Below are 20,110 nucleotides of genomic sequence, written 5' to 3'. Positions count from 1 at the left end.
TCATCAATTTTAATGACTTCAGAGGGTGGGTCAGCTTGACCTAAACTTTGTGCACATATTTGTTTAATATGTAGTTATAGACTAAATCTTGAGTTCAATAGTTCAGGAGTTTAGGCAACACTAGGTGGTCATCCGCAAATGCCTAGCTCCCTGGCCATCAAAGCTTTACACTATTTATACCAGCAAACACTGACAGCAGCCTTCATTGCTTTTACAGGTTACGTATGCCTCTCATTATTTAATACTTGTTTACTGTTTGTTAAGCAATTCTCTCACTGTTTAAGTTAATTAGTCTACATGTGCCATCTCTTACTTCTCCTTGAAGGGGGGGGGGCAGGCGATGGTGGAGGTGGTGGTCATGATCGTCTCTTGCTGGAAATTCCTTTTTCTCTAGTTGGTGCTACTTGTGGTGAACTTTCAGCCACCTGGTTCATCTCGTGGTGGCACTTTCTTTGTTTAAACAACCTGCTGGTGCTCAATGAAGTGCTTAGCAGGGCATTCAAAACCACCTCTGACTTGAACCACCTGTTAACAAATAATTTTTCTAAAATCAAACTTCCAACAGTACATGCAATTTTATTAAACGTTCCTTTAGCCATTTGATGTCGTAAGCATGAGACTTTCTGTGTTAAACAGTTCTGCAGTTAAACATTTACACGGTTTAATGCTAAGCTGTGAACACGTTACACTGTGCAGGCTGAGAGGAGGCAGCAACTGACCCTACCAACAGCCTGACATGTGGTAGTTTGTAGCTGGGTGTAGGGAAAAGTAAATCCTGTGAGCAGAGACGCTGTAGCTAGAGATCAGCTGCAGTTGCCAGGGGGAACTGTTGCTGGGGTGGTGGGGTAGAGAGTGGGTAGGAGAACTGGTTCTCCCATGAATGCAGGAGACACACCTCACCTGTGTGCTGCTAGCACCAGCTGGGATCTTTGAGAACAGGCACTGCTTCCTTTCACTGCTTCCTGCATTTTGTTTGGGTTTTTTTGTAAGCCCTCTCCCCTAAAGTACTGGAGTCCTTTTATCAGTTTCTTCTCTTGGAAACCAAACAGCATACACAAGGCTTGAATTGTCCAGAGAAAATGGAGCGCTAGTGAAATATTGGTAGAAAAGAATGAACCCTGTGGACAGCCCAAGATACCTAATGTTCTTGTTTCAGATTACCAGCTTTCTGGGAAGAGTGTTGTGATAATTTGTAGCTTATGTTCTTTTTGTCTTGTGCCTGTACAGAATTTATCTTGCTCCCTGCATCAGATTCCTATGCTTTGCCTTAGGAAGAGAGTGGTGAGTCTTTATTGTAGCTGGGGCACTTGTGCTCTTGTAATGCCTGAGTGAACCCCAAGCGGTATTGCCACTGCTGTAGAAATCACATTTCTGATGATAACTGATTTCTTCTGTTACTCAGTTACAACTTACAGGAGTTAATCATTGAAGAGTTTGTTCAACAAAGCCAGGTAAAAGAAATGGTTGATAAAGCTTTTTAAGCCCAAAGAGGGAGAAGTGAATGTAAAAGGTGAAAGCTTCATGTGTATAGAAATGTTCAAACTACAGAAACAGCTGCTTTCATTTGTGGGACAGGAGTGAACTTGCCTGTTGAATACCTGTATTCTGGTGTCAGTTGTAGGTAGGTGTAGGTGTGGCTGTAAAAGGAGTCAGCGAAGAGACAACGTTCCCTGGCTTCGGGAGAGCTCTGTATTAGTTTTATTTTTATGTACGTATAAACCCTGCCTGCAAGAAACACCTGAAACAACAAGGCTCTGAATATTTTGGCTACTTGTGAAATCAGAAAAGGTAAAAAAAACCCTCAACGTTCTTATAACAACTCTATGGTGTTACAAGTGTGTGTGTGTGGGTAAGGAATATATGAGTATGTTATGGTAAAACACTGTATTTTTCTTCCCCTTCCTAAGACAATTTTGGATGTTTAGAATGTTGGAACCTCTCTCCTTTGTAAGCATTTCTCAATAACTGAAGTATGGAGCTAGCATTTAAGTCATGGGGGTTTCATTGTGGGGAGGTAGAAAATTAACTCGTTTTCTGCTACAGAAAATGCCTCTTGAAGATTTAGTGGTAAGGTTCTGGAAAGCTAGTATCGTTATGGCTAGTATGAGATTTTAGCAGTATCTGGTTAGCATGGTTTTTTTAGAACTTTACACATTTGGGTTTTTTGTTTGCTTGTTAATAAAACTTGAAATCCTTGGGCATTTCCAGTGCTCATAAGTGTGTGTGTGCCTGAAATGTGCTGTTGTTTAAGTTAATTTGAAAAGGAATTAATCAGAATCCTTTTTACTAAGGAATAAATAACTTCTGTTGGACAGGGTTAGGAAAATATTACAGTATGTGTGGCTGTTCTTAAAGTGGGTCACAGGGGAAAGTCCACCGAGCAGAGATCAATCCCACTGCCTGTATGCTAGGGGAGGACTCTGATCAGGGTTCAGACTGAATAGAGTTCAAAGGTTCAAAGACAATATAGGATGTAGGACAGGTGGTTTGGTCTCTGGGTAACAAGAAAAAGAAAGCATGTGCCTTTTGATGTTCATTCCCTATAGTGGCCGAAGCCAGTGCAGCGTTGCCCCTCCCACTATCTGAGCTGTTCAATATGTCTTGGAAGATGCATGTTAGTGCATTCCCTTGCTCTCAGAAACCCTGCCTGAGCTGCTGCCCTACTGAACCTGTGGTGGTTCTGTATGAAAACTAGAGCATCAGGAGCTGACGTGGCTACAGTGATGTTAATTCTAGTTGTATGCTGTCTGTATAAATAATTTTGTATTGATATTTCACTACAAAGCCTTAGGGCCTGATTTCTTGGTTGTGCCATTTAGGTCTTTAACAGACAGGAAAAGCATGTTTGTTCAGTACTTTGCAGTGTGACTCTAACGGTCAGCATTCATATGCTTTATGCCTGCAAGACCCCAGACCCACTGAAGGCTTGCCAGAGCCTGCACTTCTCAGGTTTTTCTGCAGACCAACAAGCATTTTTCTGAACGCACCACTATGGGAAGATCCAAAGCTGAGATTTGTGCTGAACATGAACACTTTCAGTTAGTAGTTATAGCTCTGTATTTCATTACGGAGTTATGGAGCACAGCTAGAAGATGCGGGGCAGTCTGCACTGTCCAGGCTTTGCTCTTTGATGCAGCCCTCGGAGGCACTGCAGATTACAGATGGAAAAACGTTCTCTCAGAGCATCACTGCCAATTAAATATGACTATTAAATCTGGCAGATCACTCGCTAAGGGAAATTTAGCATTGATTGCAGTTCCTGAAATTCTAACATCAAGCACAATATATTGTATCAATCAACTTGGAAGTGATGGACAAATGAGGAAAAAATCCAGTAAAACATGGTGTATACCACTTGCCAATGCAAGGACAAAAGAAGGTAGATACTGGCAGTTGCTGCTAATGTGGAACAAAATTATATATTGTGTTTGTTTTACACTTGCATCTTTTCTGTCTCAGATTTAATATTTTGGTGCCCCTCTGTTGTGTTTTTTTTTTCCCTAACAGAAAAGTCAGCATACATAAAATAATCACACTAGCTTTACAAAATAACATGCAAAAATCCTTGGGATGTAAGATTCACATCCACCACAAATACAGTCACACACTAGTCAAAATTATTTGTTAGTATTAAAAGAACTGGCTAGCAAGCCTGGCTAAACCTGTGCCCTCTGTAAGTTTGGAATAGTACCTATAGCTCTTCCTTGGGGAGAAGAAAAGGGCTAGGGGAAGCTCTTGAAACTCTTTTCAAGCTATTCATGAGGCAATTTCTCTGCTGCGGTACACTGTATTTTAAAAAGCAGGTCTGGGTGGAGGAAGAGTGCGGTCTATCAGTTACAATAAGATTATTCTTTCTTTGTTGTGCATGAGAACTTCCCAGTTCATTGTTATTTAACTGAGAAACAAGAAGATATGATGGGAGAACCTCCTCCTCCTTTGCATTCCTACCCTAGACTTTCATACACACATTTTTGGAAATTCAGCTAATGTCTTTTTGATCTGGTGGAGATCAAAGGCTGAAAAGTTCTTTATATCTGCAGTATTTGCAAGTGCAGGCAAGTTTCTCATCTCAGAAAGTCAAATGTTCAGTAATCAGAAAAGTATTTTAGGAAGTAGAAAAATCTGGTTTGACAAGGGACACCTTACACCCTTTTGGAAGTTGCACTTGACCATTTTTCCTTGGTATACTGTTCATGAATGATGAAGTCTAAGGTTCCCTAGCCCTATAAGAATACTGAGGGTTAACACTTCATTAAAAATAAAGAGCAAGTATCAGTCTGCAAGGGACTACACGGTAATGAGTGAGCCTCAACCATTATGAAAGGTATAGTATTACATAATGACCTTAAGGCCAGAAGTCTGTGCTAAGACTTGCAAACAGAAAACTTGATACCAAGGCCTAGGTTCCTTAATAAGCCGTACAAAGCAAATTATATAATTAGGGCATGTCTTTTACCTGCATTTAAACAGGTTTTCTTCCCTCTTCTTATGTTGTCAGTTTGACATGAGTCTGCTATGAACCAAAGGAGACATGAAGGGACAGAAAATACCATCTCTTCTCCTCTCTTTATTTCACATAGGTACTACACTTTGGGGTAGGTTTTAGCTTTATTGTTTATGAAAATAATAAAGATGACAATTATTACTCATTTTTCTTATAAGCCTGAATTATTTAATTCAAATGCCGTTTATTAATGGTAAAGAATCAATTTGGGGTAATGTAAAACATTCCCGAAGCAATCGATGACTGTGGGGGAAGATGGCTGCATGGATGGCCATGGCCATCGAGCTCATCGAGCCCCAAAACTGTTCCCTGCCAGTGTTTCTGCTCCGCAGCTTGGCTGGTGGGGTGCGTCGTGTGACTGCTCAGCAGGCAGTAGCTGTCAGTTCGTACTTAAAACGACGTACATTGGTTGACTTTGCACTGAGGAGACTGAGGAAAAGTCATCTGGATTGTCCTGCCGGATGAGCTGGAAAGGGCATTAAAATTTCCAAGAAGGCAGTTGCAGCCGGACACCCTCTACCAGCCTAATAGCTTGCCTGACCTTGGCCGACAAGGTCCGTACAACAATGTTAAATTAATGCAGTCAGTTTTTAAAAAGATTCATTTAATTTTATTTTTCTTTATGCCAGCAAGGCCTAAATTAAATGTTAACAGCAATCAAGTGCTACCACTTTTGTGAATTTATTTTGAGGAATTCACACCTTAATTACCTCTGGGGGCTAGGACGGAGCTCCCTGATGCTGTCTGTGGTGGTGAAGCTGTTTCAAGAAGTTCTGTCCTTCCTGTCAGCTGCACCATCACATCCTTTTTTCCTGTGATGGTACAACTGCTTGGCACTATGTGAGGGTTGTTTGTAACATGGGTTATTGCAACGTGGCACTATGAACAGTTGAGAGAGTAGCAAGCTGCAGCTCAAAAGATTTTGATGTTGAAGGCGCTTTTAGAAACACACTTGAAGCTGAGGTGGCGGTGTGCTGATTTGAATATGTAGGTGCTTACTCAGGATGTCTGCTTAAACTGATTCTAAATTCAAAGACCAGAGCTCTGTGTTATAATATTGATTAAACTGAATGAAGACCCTTCCTCATGCTACAGAAAAGCTGTGAGAGAGCCATTGGCATGCTCAGTAGGAAAGTGCTGCCTGCCAGAGCGTTTTTTGTTGGGGATAAGGAGGGGCAGAAATATGGTTGTAAACTAGATATAACTTATTAATTTCTACTTATGGCATTTAGATTTCACAGAACAGGAAACAGTAATGGGGGTATTTTCCAAGGATTGCATCCTCCCTTGTCCTTTCCCACCTGGGGATGACAAAGTAATTTACTGGAAGAAAGGGGACAAAAATGTACACAGCTACTACTATCAGAAGGACCAGCTGGAAAGACAAGACCTGGATTACAGACACAGAACACAGCTTTTTCATGAGAACATTCCTAGTGGAAACGCATCTTTGAAACTTAGTAACCTGACCTTGACTGATGAGGGCCTTTATAATTGCTATGTGGGAACACAGCAAACTAAAACAGAAGTGGAAGTCATGCTGCGTGTAAGAGGTCAGTAAGATGTCAAAATGCTTTGATCACACTGTTGGAAATGGGGTTACACCAGCAGGTTTTGTTGTGTTATTCCTCACATGGAACCAAAATCCTCCAACCCAATAGAGCACCTTTTGAGCCGGATGGTGTTAGCAAGCATTTCATTTTCTCTGGTGAAATGTTGTAACTTGAGCTGAAAAATTACAGTGCAGCACTTGTTCTCATAACCTACTGCACTGTGATTTCTAAGGGGTAATTAGGTAGTGTACTTGAGTTTTATAACATTATGTGGCTTCTCAGAACAGTACAGACCGTGGCATTGACAGTAAGTAGTGCCATGCCTTCTTCTGAAGTCAAACACAGATTAATTTTTTTGCTATTACGTTTATTCTCCCCCTTGTTATTTCAAAAGACCAGTCACATCAAGTTAAAAAGGATTTTGAAAGTAGTAGGGTTGATCATTTATTTATTTATTTTATTTATTTATTTTAATCTACAGTTTCCTCTTATTATGCACTGGAATACCAGAAGACAGACAAAGGAAGGATGCTGAAGTGCTATGCCTTTCACACTTACCCAGCACCACATATATCTTGGGTGCAAGGCAATACATCCATCCAAGAAACAGATCAGGAGGAAACCAGGGATGGAGTTCTCTATTCACTTAGAAGTGACCAGAACATTATAAACACAGCTGATCCTTACTACTGCCATATTCATCTCCCTCATGAAGAGTGGGCTGCTGAATGGAAGATGCAAGGTAGGGAGGAATGGAAGTCTCTTCCTTCATTGTTACTGAATGTCACAGCTGGTTTCAGAGCCAAATTAAATATGCTGGTTTTGCAGTGGGGCAGCATGGATGTGGGACGGTGCAAAATGATGCACCTTCCTCTTTGGAACTCATCTGTTACACTTAACAAGGCAGAATATGTCGAAGAAGTTGAGATAAGAGAGGGTAGCTCACGATTCTGTCAGTTAGCTTTACTGCAAACATTCCTTCCAGATTGGTTTCACATTTCAAGAGATGCCTAATAATCAGACTTCACACTGTATCAAGAAAATAATGAACTCGGACAAAATACATGGAAACCTTAGTGAACTGCGGGTTACATGAGGGAGGTAAAAGTTTGCCTGCTGATCTCGATGTGTAAGCTCCTTACTCAGTCCGTTTGCCATCTTTTGCCAGAGTTTTATCAGTACCGTTTGATCCTTTCATTGCATTTCTCTTTAAGTGCCCACATGGAGTGCTGGGGGTACGTGGGGGTGGGGAGCAGCAAGCACTGTTTGCATGGGAGCAAACAGCAGCTCATTTTGTTAGTTAAGGGAAAATAAGGCTGTGGAATTTCAACTCTACATTTTGTCCCCTTCCTGAATTTCACTGGAAATTCAGTTCCAGTAAACAGCTGGTACTTTTCACCCTCTCCTGTTTCTTAGGAACACTTTTTTTAATTGGATCAAGAGCAATTCCCTTGTGAGATGTGCATGGCTGCTTCCATTGCCCTTGTTTCCCCTGAAAGTGTACACTCTCAGTTTCTAATCCACTGCATATGCTTCAGAACAAGAGTGCAGATTTTAATTTACATACAATAGCTTACAATATGGAAGGTTTCAAGTACAGCATCATAGTAAGCAACAAGTGCAATATAAATGTGTATTTTGTTAATTTATCCTTCCGACCCACAAGAGGAAAAGGTACATTTCATTGCACTTCTGTTTGAATTTCCCTGCATCTGTCTGTCCTCTCAATGGAATATTTTGAAAATATACTGCTTTCCTTTTCTAATAGCAGTGTGGGCTACGGTTTTGTTTTGTCCTCAAGTTTTCAGCCCCACACACAGAAACCAAGCATGGTTATACAGTGTCAAACTAATGCGGTAGTTTCCTCTCCATCGAGTGCCAGCCACCGCAGCCTCCTCTGTTTTTCCTTCCTTTGCTGCAAATCCCTGCTGTCAGATTGATAGTTATGCTATGATATGAATTAGTCTTATGTTAGTATTTTATGCATTAGCTATTAGTTCCACTTACCTGCTCTTTCCTTCCCCTTCCTTTTTCTTAAAACTATTCATTAATTGTAATTGTTCTACACAGACAGGTACTTAAGTCCACCATAGCTGAAAGTTATTTCTACCTAAATCTTTTTATTCTTTTAATTAAATTATGTTTAACGGTTTTACCTGCACATATAAAGCAAAAGGGTATCTGATTTGTTGAATTTTCTCTCTGCTCCCACCATGTGGAATTTCATGCTACTTTACACAGTAATTTAGACTAGGCTGAATCTCTTTTATTAATGAGCCTCCCATTGGAGGAAAAGTAGGAAAATGAAAACAAAATGATTTTCATAAGTATAACTGATTCCAATTAGATGGTTTTAGTTTTTTAGTGTAAGATAGGTTTGCTTTTAAAATCTTCAGGTGCTTCTAGATGTTTGAATGTGATATCAAAATAGTGAAATATGGTTTTATATTTGTCCACAGTAGTATCAGGCTTTTTTTAAAAAATCAGAAAATATCTAAATAACCTTTACAGGATTTTCCAAGAAAATTGCAGAGGATTCTTCAATTATCTGTTTCAGACCCACTGTCTCATGTGGAAGGAAGCAGCGCTACAATTCCTTGTGAATACAGCGATAACATTGCAAACACTGAAGGTTTCAGTGTTGTCTGGACATTAAACAGAAATGCTGTGATTTCAGTCCTGGCCTCCTTCAACGGTACATCTCACTCTTACCAGCCTCGAGTCCAGATTAACCAAAATAACTTTTCACTGGTGTTGTATGATCTTACTGTAGACGACAGTGGAGAATATTTGTGTAATATTTCAACACCTCACTATATAAAACTTACTGTAAGAACTTTGGAAGTTGGTAAGTTGCTACTCTTTCCATTTTGGAGGATGGGGACCAGTGAGGGGAATACAGAGCCAAAGGCTCAATCAGAAACCTGTAAAATATTGAGAAAAATAATCTTGTGTACTTAGTGCTTGTGGCTAGAAGAGATGTTTTATTACTGTTGTCCCAGGGGAAAAAAAATGTTACCTAAGATATATTTATTTAATGACTTGCAGTTTCCGTTTTTTCAGTCAGCAGCTTGTTGTGGCAAAGGTCTCAAAATTGGTGGCTACCAACTGCTCTCAGAGCTGAGCGCAAAGGGAAACTCTCAGAATTATGTCCTAAATGCTCCACTGATAGCAAATATGGTCTTTAAAGGTAGCAGGGAGATGGAGGGAAGCCCAAAAATGTGGTATAAATTTGCCTGCAGAAGAAACCTTGTTGAGGAGAACACACAGTTATTTACAAAGCTTTAATTCTACACAGCAGGCTTTTTTTTAGACCTGGGGATACATATGTTTATATCCATGCCTGCATTTTTATGAGCTGTAGTAAATTTCCAGCTGTGGAGTCTTAGTTACAGTTCAGACAAACGCACTTCCTTGCAGCTCAAATTCCAGCATGATCTTCCTTATCCTGTAAACCTAATGTTGTGCTTCTGAGGTAGAAAACATTGAACACCTCCAAGGAGTTACACACTTAACTGATGCTCCTGACTTATATGCACAAGTCTGTCAGTCTCTGTGCATTTACTGGAGATGGTCATGTGTAGCTGTCCAGTCCAATAATGATTTGGATCATCCTCTCCAAAATGCCTTTCTCTAGCTGCTCTCTGGTAGGTCTTACAGTTAACCATAGCTGATACAAATACCCTCTTTAGTGACTAAATTACCGTGCTACTCCCAGAATTCTCCTCCTTGTGGACCAGAAATACATTATACAGAACAGAGAAGACATTTACTAGAGAGATTAGCATCTTTGTGGCAGCATGGGCTGAAAGCAAATAAGCAGACAGAGACAGTAGAGCATAAGGGAACGAGCTAGATCAGTGTGTTGGATAGTGGTCTATAGCACAGCAGTGCTCAACTATCAGAAAGATTTCCAAGTGTCACTGAAAAGGAGACTTTTAAGGGGAAAAGTGAGATGAATTTTCAGTCATTTCAGAGGCCTTCTCCTGTGTAAAGAAAGGTTACAGCTTAAATCCTGCTCTGCCACAGGAACTGACAAGATGTAAGCATAGGTCTGCATGTGGGGACAGAGCCAAGCTAAAGGCAACTATAGAATCATTTAGGTTGGAAAAGACCTTTAAGATCAGGGAGTCCAACTGTTAACCAAGCTTGTCAAGTCTACCACTAAACCATGACTAGATTGAATCTGTTTTGGCAGTTCTCATTTTCAAACTGTTTGCCAGAGATCCCTAGAGAGTTTCCAGAGGAGCGTAGAACTTTGCAGATTCTTTGGATGAGATGCAGCAGTGGAAAGGAAGTGTGAAGTAGAAGAACCATACTTAAAGGAGTGGGTCCTCTGGGTCCGAGTGCTCTTGCGTTGAAATTGGATGGAGTAATGAGATGCTTGGTGCTGTGCAGAAGTTTCTGCTAGACAGGCCCTTATCTCTTGTAGAATCTGTTGTTACTACCCACCTCAGGATCTGCTGCTGCTTGTGCCTGCCTGGATTGCACGGTTGCATCATGAAGTTGGAAGATGTTTTAGATTAAAGTTGCAAAGATCTCACAACAGAGATGAAGAAATCTGTGGGCCAGGCTGGAAAATGCTTCCTGAGTTGTTCTACTGGAAATCAGCAGTACTGTTGATGGCACCAAGCACTGTGCCTGGAGGCAGTGTTTACCATACTGGGCAGCTGATTGTTTTTAAATGGGACTTGTATTAAGAAGCTGTCAAATCATACTACATGAGCACACATGGAATTTTGTATCAGCACATTTAAGTAAAATAACCTGCTTTCAGCTATTCACACTTAAATCATTAAAGTATCACTTTGAAGTCTTATGCTATGGGTCAAGTAACTTGAACATTGTTCAATGAATATTAGTAACATTAAAAAGGAACTGAGACATTCTTCCTAAATCATAGCTTTTAGATTATAAACAAGAGACAAAGTGCAGCTTTGATCTACTTATTGAACAACGGTGAATGTTAATTTATAATATAAAGCATTCCTGTTAAACATTTTGGAATTTGTATTTTTAAAGGAAATTCAGGTAACAGGATAGTTGCACTAGGAGTGATCCCTGCAGTGGTGCTGGTGGCAGGAGTCTGTTTCTGCATCTGGTGCAAGGTATGTACAGTCGTTAGGGGATTTATTTTTAAAGGTATTAGTAAGCTTAAATCCAGACCTTGAATGTTTGACCAAAACATAGATTTGATTTTCATGGCTTAAAACATACAAAAAAAGACTGAAAATGTAGGATGGTAAGTCTCAGCATAAATTGCCCTCATTCTTGCTATTTTTTTGTGCCTAGAAGGTCCTCTTTGGTACATCTATGCAACAGTAAGTATTTTGGTTGTAACAATGTTACATTCCCTTTCATTGACCAGATGCTCTCCTGTGCTTTATAAAAAGATGAAGAAGTTGGTAACCCTCCAAAACACTTTCTGATAACTTGCTTTAAAAACAATCAAACTGGTTAATTTTCTCTCACTTGTGTGTAAGAGCAAAAGAGCCCCAAACCAAAACATGAAGTCCTTCAAACAATTCATATACCTTAGAGCCCAATTCAATTATATCCAATGTCAAAGCTCACCAAAACTTCAGTTTTTCAGTGAAAAGTTATACTGATTGCTTTGTTTAGGAGACTGTTGTAAGTGTATGATCCCTGGTCTCATTTCTCTACTCTTCTGTTTACTGGAGTACAGCATCTTCAAGTGGATGCATTTTATTCTCATGCATTCATATAGTGATAGGACAAGGGGTTAATGGTTTTAAGCTGAAAGAGGATAGGTTTTGTTTAGATATTAGGAATAAGTGCTTTACTGTGAGGGTGGTGAGGCTCTGGAACCATTTGCCCAGAGCAGCTGTGAATGCCCCATCCCTGGAAGTCTTCAAGGCCAGCCTGGTCTAGTGGAAGGTGTCCCTGCCTGTGGCAGGGGTGTGAACGAGATGGTTTTTAACATCCCTCCCAACCCAAACGATTCTATGATTTATAATGGGCAGGCTTTGTCTTACTTAGTGTATTCTGTGTCCTTCCTCTCTGTTTGTGGTGAGTATCCTTAAAAAACTTTAGCTCTTAGTCCTTAGGGTACATCTTTCTGTGTCTGACAGTACAGCCCTATCCATGGAGAGGTATACCTTCAAACTCCCTGGGCCTTAAGATTTTGTCACAGCCTGAATTTGGTAAGCTGCAGGAGATGTTTTATGATGGTTACCATGAGTTTCAACAAGAACACACCAGAAAGACAACTCTGAAATGATTTGGTATCAGTCTTCTTTTATTTTTCTCTCACTTAGGCATTCACTTACATGCTTCTTATTAGGTCATTTTAATGCTAACATGCTTTAGAGATGATAACATACCTTTGAGATGCAGCTGTTTAATGTAAAGAATTGAAGCAAGATTCATTTATCCTGGGACCAGTTAAGACCTTTACATATCGTAATCAGAGGAAGTGGAAGAGTTTACAGGTTAACTCTGGTCTGGTTGCATTGATGGAGGATGAGATGGGAGAAACAAGAATGTTCCTGTACTCTTATGTGGATGTTTATTTTACTTAGCTAATGTTAAAACATAAAATACAGGCTTACCTTTATAGGTGTGTCTTGTTCGGTTCCCACTACAGGATTAATTTTACGCATCAAGAGTTCTTACAAATGTTTTTGTTTTGACCAGAAACACAGAAGAAGATGAATCGTGTATCTTGACACCCTGGAAGAAAATCCTTCTCTGCACACATGGATGCTACTGAGATTGCTGCTGAAGGCAGCAAAGAGTTCCCTCACCTTCCCTATTGAGTCACACTAAGAGCCACATTAGCAACAGTAACAAGCAACTGAACTGACAAAAAAGAAAAAAAAAAAAGTCAATTGACATGACACTTGTATTTGAGGAACTTGAGTATCCTAAATGGACAATGAAAAAGCTTCCACAGAAGAAGAGGGTGTTGGGTTGTTTTCAGTATGATGGAAAGAAAGGGCTTGCTGTTTTGCACTTAATTTAGTATTTTAATTTCAAGCAAAGACAACTTCCTTGTTTAAAAGTGGAAAAGATCTGAGAGAACACCCTATTTCTGAGCCACAGGCAGTCCTGATGGGATGTGTCCCTCCACAGCATCTCCTGTGTCTCTCCTGCAGCTGGCGAGCAGAAGTCCTCTGGCTGGCAGTAGTGGAAGCTTCTGAACTGACTGTTCGTGTGAAAAAGTTTTTCTGCTCTCCTACAAAACTCATACAGACTCTGACTAGCAGGACAGATGGAAGGTGGGTTATCCCAGCTTGAAGGGCTGTCCCCCTGCAGTTTAATCTGTGCTGCTTTAGCAGTCTGCACATAAAATACGTAAGGCTGTGAGGCATGACAGGATTTGCCCTTGGTTTTGATTTTGTCAGAGATCTGCCAATTAGGATTTGTTCCAACATAATGAAGTGGGCTGTTGGCAAGATGTAATCTTTTATTGATCCCTCAGGCTTGGCAAAGTAGAAACACTAAGAAATGAATGGAATACACTATACAGGTTCTTTGGATTTTCACTTGATGTTTATTTCTGTAAGTGCTTATTTTTTTCTACATCTGCTTTCAGTTCTGCCTGATTATATCAAGCATCTTCTCATATCTGTCAGCTTGGACTGTACTTATTCCTCTTCATGAACCTGAAATGCAATTGAGATAGCATAAACTGTTAAAAATGGAAACACTGAGGAGGTTTTAGAGTAAGTTCACAAGTAAATGAGAAAAGCCTCTCTTCACTGATGCTTCTGCTCTGTGGTATTACCAGTTTGTATCTGAATTCTTACTTCAGCTAACAATACAAGGTTTCTTGTCCTCATGCTAAACTGTATCCCCCTTTGATAGCAGAAGACTTCTATACAACCCTGTTTCTATAGATGGTGGTGACTTCTGAATCACACACATTTCCCAGTTTCCAGGAACATGGGCACTAGTAGCAATAGACAAGGTATTTCTAAGGACACACAATTAAAGTAGTCTCTCCAGGGCCTTTCTCTCCCCAAAGGACACGTGTCATGACTTTTGGGACAGCACTTACTGCCTGAACACATTTCCTGGCAGCTACTGCCATTACCGTCACAAGTCCCTTTTTGCAGAGACGACGCTTCTGCAGGTACCATTGAGCTTGTCTTTTGACAGTGCAATATGCTGCTGTAAGCCAGAGCTGGAACTGGTACTGGCAAACTAGTATCTGACTAATAAAAACAGCCATCCACTTTTCTATGACTTGCATATTTGAGGCAGAAGGAGGTACTAATAAGGTACAGGGAATAAACAGCACTCAATGGTATTTTTAAAAATAAATTACTCTCATGGTTTACCTGTTTCAGTGACTCTGTGATGCCCTAGCTTTATGAACTTATATGAGTTTGCGTTCTTTTTGTAGGACTGGAGTAATTGAAAGAAACATATGTGAAATTTTTTAGTCCTAGAAGCTGCAAAACTTCTTTTGAGCTTCAGTTACAGTGCTGCTTCTGTCATATGCAAATGTGTGAGAGACCAGATCTTCATGCAATTTTAATGTAGCTCTGCTCTAGATGGTGGAGCTATAGCCATTTATATTAGTCAAAGGTGACCTTATTAGACCAGTACAAAAGCAGAATCTGGAGTGTTTCCTCCCACAGAATGGTGGATACAGAAGGGAGGTAGGTATTGGGATCAATTTTGAGAAAACCACCAAAATTATACAGAAAGATATTTTTCCCCCCTCTTTCTTCCCTCAGGAGCTACCACTCCCATAGAACTTATATGATGTTAAGCATGGCAGTTTATGTTTCGCTTGCAAATGGAATAGATAACACTATAACCAGCTCCTCTTTCTGTCATTCCTACAGGTAACAACCCCAGTTTTACTTGCCCTGGTTACCACAAGGCAAGCAGAGATAAAACCAAAGGTTTGCTTTCAGTTGCAGACCAAGTTCTTGGGTACCTTTTAGTTTCATCAACATTATTCTACTACCATTCTGCTCAAGTGCAAACCACTACAAATAAATTTCTAATTACTAACAAATTCACAGCACTGATTAGTCACTTAATATTTTCTTTTCATCCAGCTCTTCAAATCAATACAAGTTCATTGAAAGAGCAACGCTAAAATACCTGCTGATCTGCTAGTGCAGTGACCTTAGGCTGTATTACATACACAGAAATCTACACCATCAGAGGGAGAAAAAGGCAGAGGTTTTTATTACCCCTTACAAAGAAACACCCAAAATCACCAGTTCTGGAAAATTCTGGCTGCTGAGCACAGAGGTTAAGTGACAACATCAAGAAGACAGAGAATCCATTCTGCCTAAGCATCACACTGCTGTCCGAAAGGCTTACCTTAATGTTAAAATATAGGATAGACTGAAAATAAAAAATGTAGTAAACAAGAATTGGTTCTTGTCCATGCTACTTTAAGAGATGTTACAGACCTTCCTGCATACAGAGCATCCACTGCTGGGTATTGAACAGTCACATTTACCCCATGCGGTATAACCGTACCTTTTTCATGCCAATATCTCTTGACTTGCTCCTCAGCTTATTAACTTGAGATTCAGCTATTTCAGCCCTTTCTTCAGCATCATCCAGATCATGTTGCTGTTTTCTGTACTTCGAAAGGTACAGATTGGCTTGAGCTTCCTGGTGAGAGAAAACAGTGCAGCTGATTTCCTGCTGTCCATGTGAAGCAAAGCTTTCCCTTTCAAGGGGGATGGCAAGTGCGCAGTGTGACTAGGTAACTGCGGTAGGGGAACCACTTGTCTCCTGGAGAGCTGAGATCGTTGTTTTATAGGGTTGATCTTTCCAGTGGCACTCTCCATGTTAAGCGAACTGGGAGGCTCTTGACATGCCTTCAGAGGGACTAGGAGGAAAAAAGCCTTTCCTGTTCCTTCCCTTTCCCCCATTCCCTTGCAAATTATACTGCAGTCTTAAGATAAAACTGAATACCTTCTCTGTATAATCAACATAATCGACACATATGCTCCATATTTTATATATATTATTGATAAACTTATACATACAGGGTTTATATGTATATAAATACAAATATTAATACGCCCAAGAGGTGTATTTGTACTAAAAGCTTCTATGGATTAAAGATTGTGGGTTTAGAACAATACGTTTCTCAAAGGTAAAAAGGCTCAAGTAATTACTTACAGCTTCCTCTGCTTGGTGCTTGTAGCTCTTCACTTTTAATTGTAGTTTGTCAATCAGATCCTGCATCCTGGCCAGGTTCTTCTTATCTTCCTCCGACTGCATCAGAACAACATTAATTGGGTTGATAGTGCAAAAAGACCTAATAGTTCAAACTAAAAATGAGCCATATTGTGATCGTCCCATGTATAGATGAGTAAAATTTCTATAGGTTGATTGAAAGCCTGGAAGTTGAGAATTAAAAGAGACTACCCTCCCCATTTATATGTATGTAAATATAGATACCTATAAACACACATATATATATATATGCACACACTTTCAAGGGTGTACAGAAACATACAGAGTTCCTCATGTAGGGGTGAGGCGCATTCTTGTCATTATTTAGTGAAACATGCATGGGCAGACCTAAAAATATGTAATTTGCATATTTTAAAGTCTGGTTTGGAGGCATTTTTGGTAAAAGGAGCCAGGTTTAAGTTGTCACACTCCACAAGCAGAAGGACCAGCTAATTCTGCCCACACACTGTATTCTAAGGAAACAACCTTCAGCCTCTGCATCCAAAAGACAAAGTAAAACAGCAGGTAGGAGGCTAAATAATCTCCTAAAGCAGATGGATGGGATTAGCTGCTTAAGAATGCTGTTGAAAGCAAAAGGATCAGTGTTCTGTGCTGAAGACCTTTTCTGAAAGGCTAAAAGCAGCCGCTGCTAGCAAACCTGCGGGGGGCTGGAGCCTGGACCTTGCTGCTCAGCAATGGGTGTCAGAGCCCTGGGACCGGCCAACCCTCCACTGAGTGATGCGTTGGAGTCAGCTGGATCCTTCTGGCTCTTTTTAGCAACCAGCACAGCTAAGAGACAGCTGGGCTCTTTCTTCACCTGCAGTGTGAGTAGTCATCTAAGCCTGCTCCATATTAATACTGTGCTAAAACTGTCCAACTCCCAGCAACAGAGGCTTTCAAACATCAGTCACCATGAATCAGGCAAGACGATGGTAGCCCTAGGGAGATGTTCCTCATGTCCCTAAAGCTTTCTACAGTTGGAAAGCTCCGGGTAATGCCATCTTTCATCCTTCACTGAAACGCTGAAGTAACTTAGGACACTGGGAGAACACATTTCTTTCCAGTGACCTGCCGGTTACTGCAGGCCTCAGCATACCTGGTAAGTCAGCTCTTTTATCCGCCTCTCAAATTTACGGGCTCCTTTTTGGGCATCTGAATTGCGACGGAGTTCAGTCTCAAGTTCATTCTCCAGCTCACGAACCTGCAAAAAAAGGAAGACCCCTTGCCATTATGCTACATATATATAAAGCGGCAGATAATTCAGTTCACAGTTCAAGAAATGCTAATTTTCTCAGCACCTCCGTGGAGTCAAATTTCAGGAACAGATCAAAATATCACTTTCCATTCTGCTTTTTCATAATGTGTTTAAATTGCACCAGCAGAAACAGGTGTAGATGTATACGAAGACCAAAAATGTTTAACCGAAGCAAACATTGGAAAGGTTTTTGCTGGGCTTAGATGCCGTGGTTCTTTTTTTTTTTTTTTATCAAGGGCTTTGTCATTTCCTGTGCTACAACAGCTCATTGTAGCTGGATGATGAAGAGGAAGCATGCCTCCAGGAACTGCTCCCCTGCATTTTGTGAAAGAGGGGAAAGTGTTCCTGGTATCCCTTACTGGCCTCTATGAGCTTATCAGGCAGCCCGAGGGTACCTGCCTGGTCCCTGTTCTGTAAGCAGGAGACATTGGTCCGAAGTTGGATCCCAAACTTACCCTGGACTCCAGTTTCTGGATCTGTTTCTTGCCACCTTTCAGGGCTATTTGTTCTGCTTCATCCAGTCGCTTCTGGAGGTCTTTAATGGTTTGCTCCATGTTCTTCTTCATTCTCTCTAAGTGAGCACTAGTATCCTGCTCCTTTTTAAGCTCCTCCGCCATCATTGCTGCCTGAAAAACAGCCACGTTTTACAGCAGCTCTCTTATGCTCTTAGATTATGTCTCAGAAGAAGTGGCAGAAGATCGATCTCGGATTACCCCCTATTTGGATCATTCACTGTACCCAAAGCTCCAGAGAGTATCTTGTGTGTGCAAATCTTGCCTGGACAGAGAAAACCCAAGGACAGAATAACCTTGGAGGCCTTTTTCCCCCCTCTCTGTTCTAACCTGTGATTTAAGATTTCCCCCTCTCCTCTCCTTATTTTTTTTTTTTTTTTAGTATCTGTGCTATATAATTTCCTGATTTATAATGCCTTCAAGTAAGCCCGTGCCACTTACTACAAACATTTTGTGTAGAACTTATCTAAAATCTAATCTTGGTGTTTGGAGCTCTAGAAAGGTGGTAGCTTAAAACAGCTGGCACACCAATTTCCCTGCACAGCCGCAGACGAGGGCTGCCTGAGCGGTGGAACAGCAGAGCGGTTTCTGCAGCCTGTGCTGGGATGGAAAGCTCAACCTCAACATCTTACATAGTCCCTGGCCGTTCTGTAAGACAGGTAACAAGGGTGCCAATTAGCTCATCCTTTTAATGCTTGTGCCTGCCACCAAGAGCCATTTACAGATTTTTGTACCCATCACTGAGCAGTCATCAGAAGACAGCAGGCACTGCAATCCAGGCTGGAGCGGAATCAAGGACAATCAGCATTCTCCTCTCTGGCAGCAGAAATAGTGCTGTCAGCTGCGAAGCAGTAAAGACCATGGTACAGGACTGGCTTTGTCCAGGCTCTCCAGACACACAGAACTCACAGAAACCTCCAGTTCTAGCTTTCATTGTATCTATCGGTATGATGTGGTACATCAGCTGAACTGAGATATATATATATATATATCTCTATAAGTCAAGATATGGATTTCTCCAGGTCTGTGGGAAATGAAACGATACTTGCCCAAATTATGTCTTCCTTAGAGGGGGGATGCACTCTGTCTCCCCTCCTGGGGTCTTAGGCCTCATGTTTTTCCAAGAGACACCTGGTTCTGGAGTACCTTGTTTGGGATTCAGTAACTGTGTTTCTCACATCAGACTCTCCGTGCACTGGGAGACCAGTTAGTGCTAGTTCAGTCTGAACTGGTTTAGCCTATCCAAGTGAATGATTTACCTGATTCAAGGGTGACGTGACCTGAGACTTTGAGGGTCAGTGGAAACTGCAGTCTCGGGGCAAAATACCCCAACAGAACAACAAAACCTAAAAATCAGGAAAAAAGTCTTTCCTTGCTTTTTACCTCTAGAGCCGGTTTTATTTTGTAGTTTCTTTCATCAGTTACCTCCAGATAACTGTGGAGTGCTTTGGCTGTGTGAGCTTTGTAACAAGCACAGAAATGGTCACCTGGGAAATACTTTCTTGGCTGTCTTGAGACGTTGCGGTACTGAAAAGAAGTGAGCAAGGAACCAGCCTACTTACATCTGTGATTGCTTTCTTGGCTTTTTCCTCTGCATTCCGGCACTCCTGGATTGATTCCTCCACTTCATTCTGCATCTGGGAAATGTCACCCTCCAGCTTCTTCTTTTGATTGATCAGGCTTGTGTTCTTTTATTAAGTTTTCCCCAAAGGAACAGCGGAAAAGGAGGAAAAGTGATGATTAGAGACATGACTCCTCTAAATACCACAACAGTCCAAGGCTTACTGATTTGTGCAGCTCCTGGATTACACAGAGCAGTATTTGGGAAGGGAGACCCAGGGACGTGGTAAGGGCTGGCCTTGACTAGCGTAAGTAGTTTCAGACTGAGAAAATATTAAAAATACTCTCAAAGGTGTAAATATTCAGGTTTTGAATGGTAATTTAAAATAGTAAGCAATAAGCTGAAATGGAAGAATGAATAATGCATCAGAAAAAGACTGATCCATGATGAGTTCGTCAATGAGGTGACTAAAGCAAGCCCCACGCACAGGCCCAGCCCCTGCATCGCTTCTCCACAGAAACACCTCCCCATCCCAGGCACCGC

The 20,110-nt window shown here is 40.9% G+C and overlaps 2 protein-coding genes across 7 annotated transcripts in view; one reads left to right on the top strand and one right to left on the bottom strand.

Moving 5' to 3' along the window:
* Nucleotides 1-295: 295 nt before the first annotated feature.
* HHLA2 (HHLA2 member of B7 family) lies at nt 296-12,824 on the top strand. 2 transcript variants are annotated; one of them, XM_080376176.1, is made up of 6 exons: nt 296-4,595; nt 5,737-6,057; nt 6,539-6,799; nt 8,615-8,905; nt 11,080-11,165; nt 12,715-12,824. In XM_080376176.1, the coding sequence occupies exons 1-6, from the start codon at nt 4,532-4,534 to the stop codon at nt 12,730-12,732; spliced, it is 1,041 nt and encodes a 346-aa protein (XP_080232302.1). In that variant the 5' UTR covers nt 296-4,531; the 3' UTR covers nt 12,733-12,824. The 2 variants fall into 2 exon arrangements, with proteins under 2 accessions (XP_080232302.1, XP_080232301.1); XM_080376175.1 differs by lacking the exon at nt 12,715-12,824 and having other exon boundaries at nt 296-1,788; nt 4,499-4,595; nt 11,080-11,230.
* The window catches only part of MYH15 (myosin heavy chain 15), a 72,221-nt gene continuing 63,388 nt past the window's right edge, over nt 11,278-20,110 (bottom strand). For all 5 annotated transcript variants that reach the window (XM_080376164.1, XM_080376161.1, XM_080376162.1 and 2 more), the window contains 6 exons: nt 19,569-19,694; nt 17,950-18,120; nt 17,336-17,440; nt 16,183-16,278; nt 15,529-15,666; nt 11,278-13,685 (listed from right to left, as the gene is read on the bottom strand). In XM_080376164.1, the coding sequence (XP_080232290.1) occupies nt 13,668-13,685; nt 15,529-15,666; nt 16,183-16,278; nt 17,336-17,440; nt 17,950-18,120; nt 19,569-19,694 (654 nt within the window). In that variant the 3' untranslated portion in view covers nt 11,278-13,667. The remainder of the gene's footprint in view (nt 13,686-15,528; nt 15,667-16,182; nt 16,279-17,335; nt 17,441-17,949; nt 18,121-19,568; nt 19,695-20,110) is intronic.

Source organism: Falco punctatus (genome assembly GCF_963210335.1).
Source record: "Falco punctatus genome assembly, chromosome: 2".
Lineage (NCBI taxonomy): Eukaryota > Metazoa > Chordata > Aves > Falconiformes > Falconidae > Falco > Falco punctatus.
This window is presented reverse-complemented; position numbering and strand designations above follow the sequence as displayed.

Excerpts from the sequence above, each read along its gene's own strand:
- HHLA2 (XM_080376175.1), top strand. The coding sequence starts at position 4,532 with ATGAAGGGACAGAAAATACCATCTCTTCTCCTCTCTTTATTTCACATA. Across the intron at positions 4,596-5,736 it reads CATAGGTACTACACTTTGGG|ATTTCACAGAACAGGAAACA; the intron begins GTAGGTTTTAGC and ends TATGGCATTTAG. Across the intron at positions 8,906-11,079 it reads TGTAAGAACTTTGGAAGTTG|GAAATTCAGGTAACAGGATA; the intron begins GTAAGTTGCTAC and ends GTATTTTTAAAG.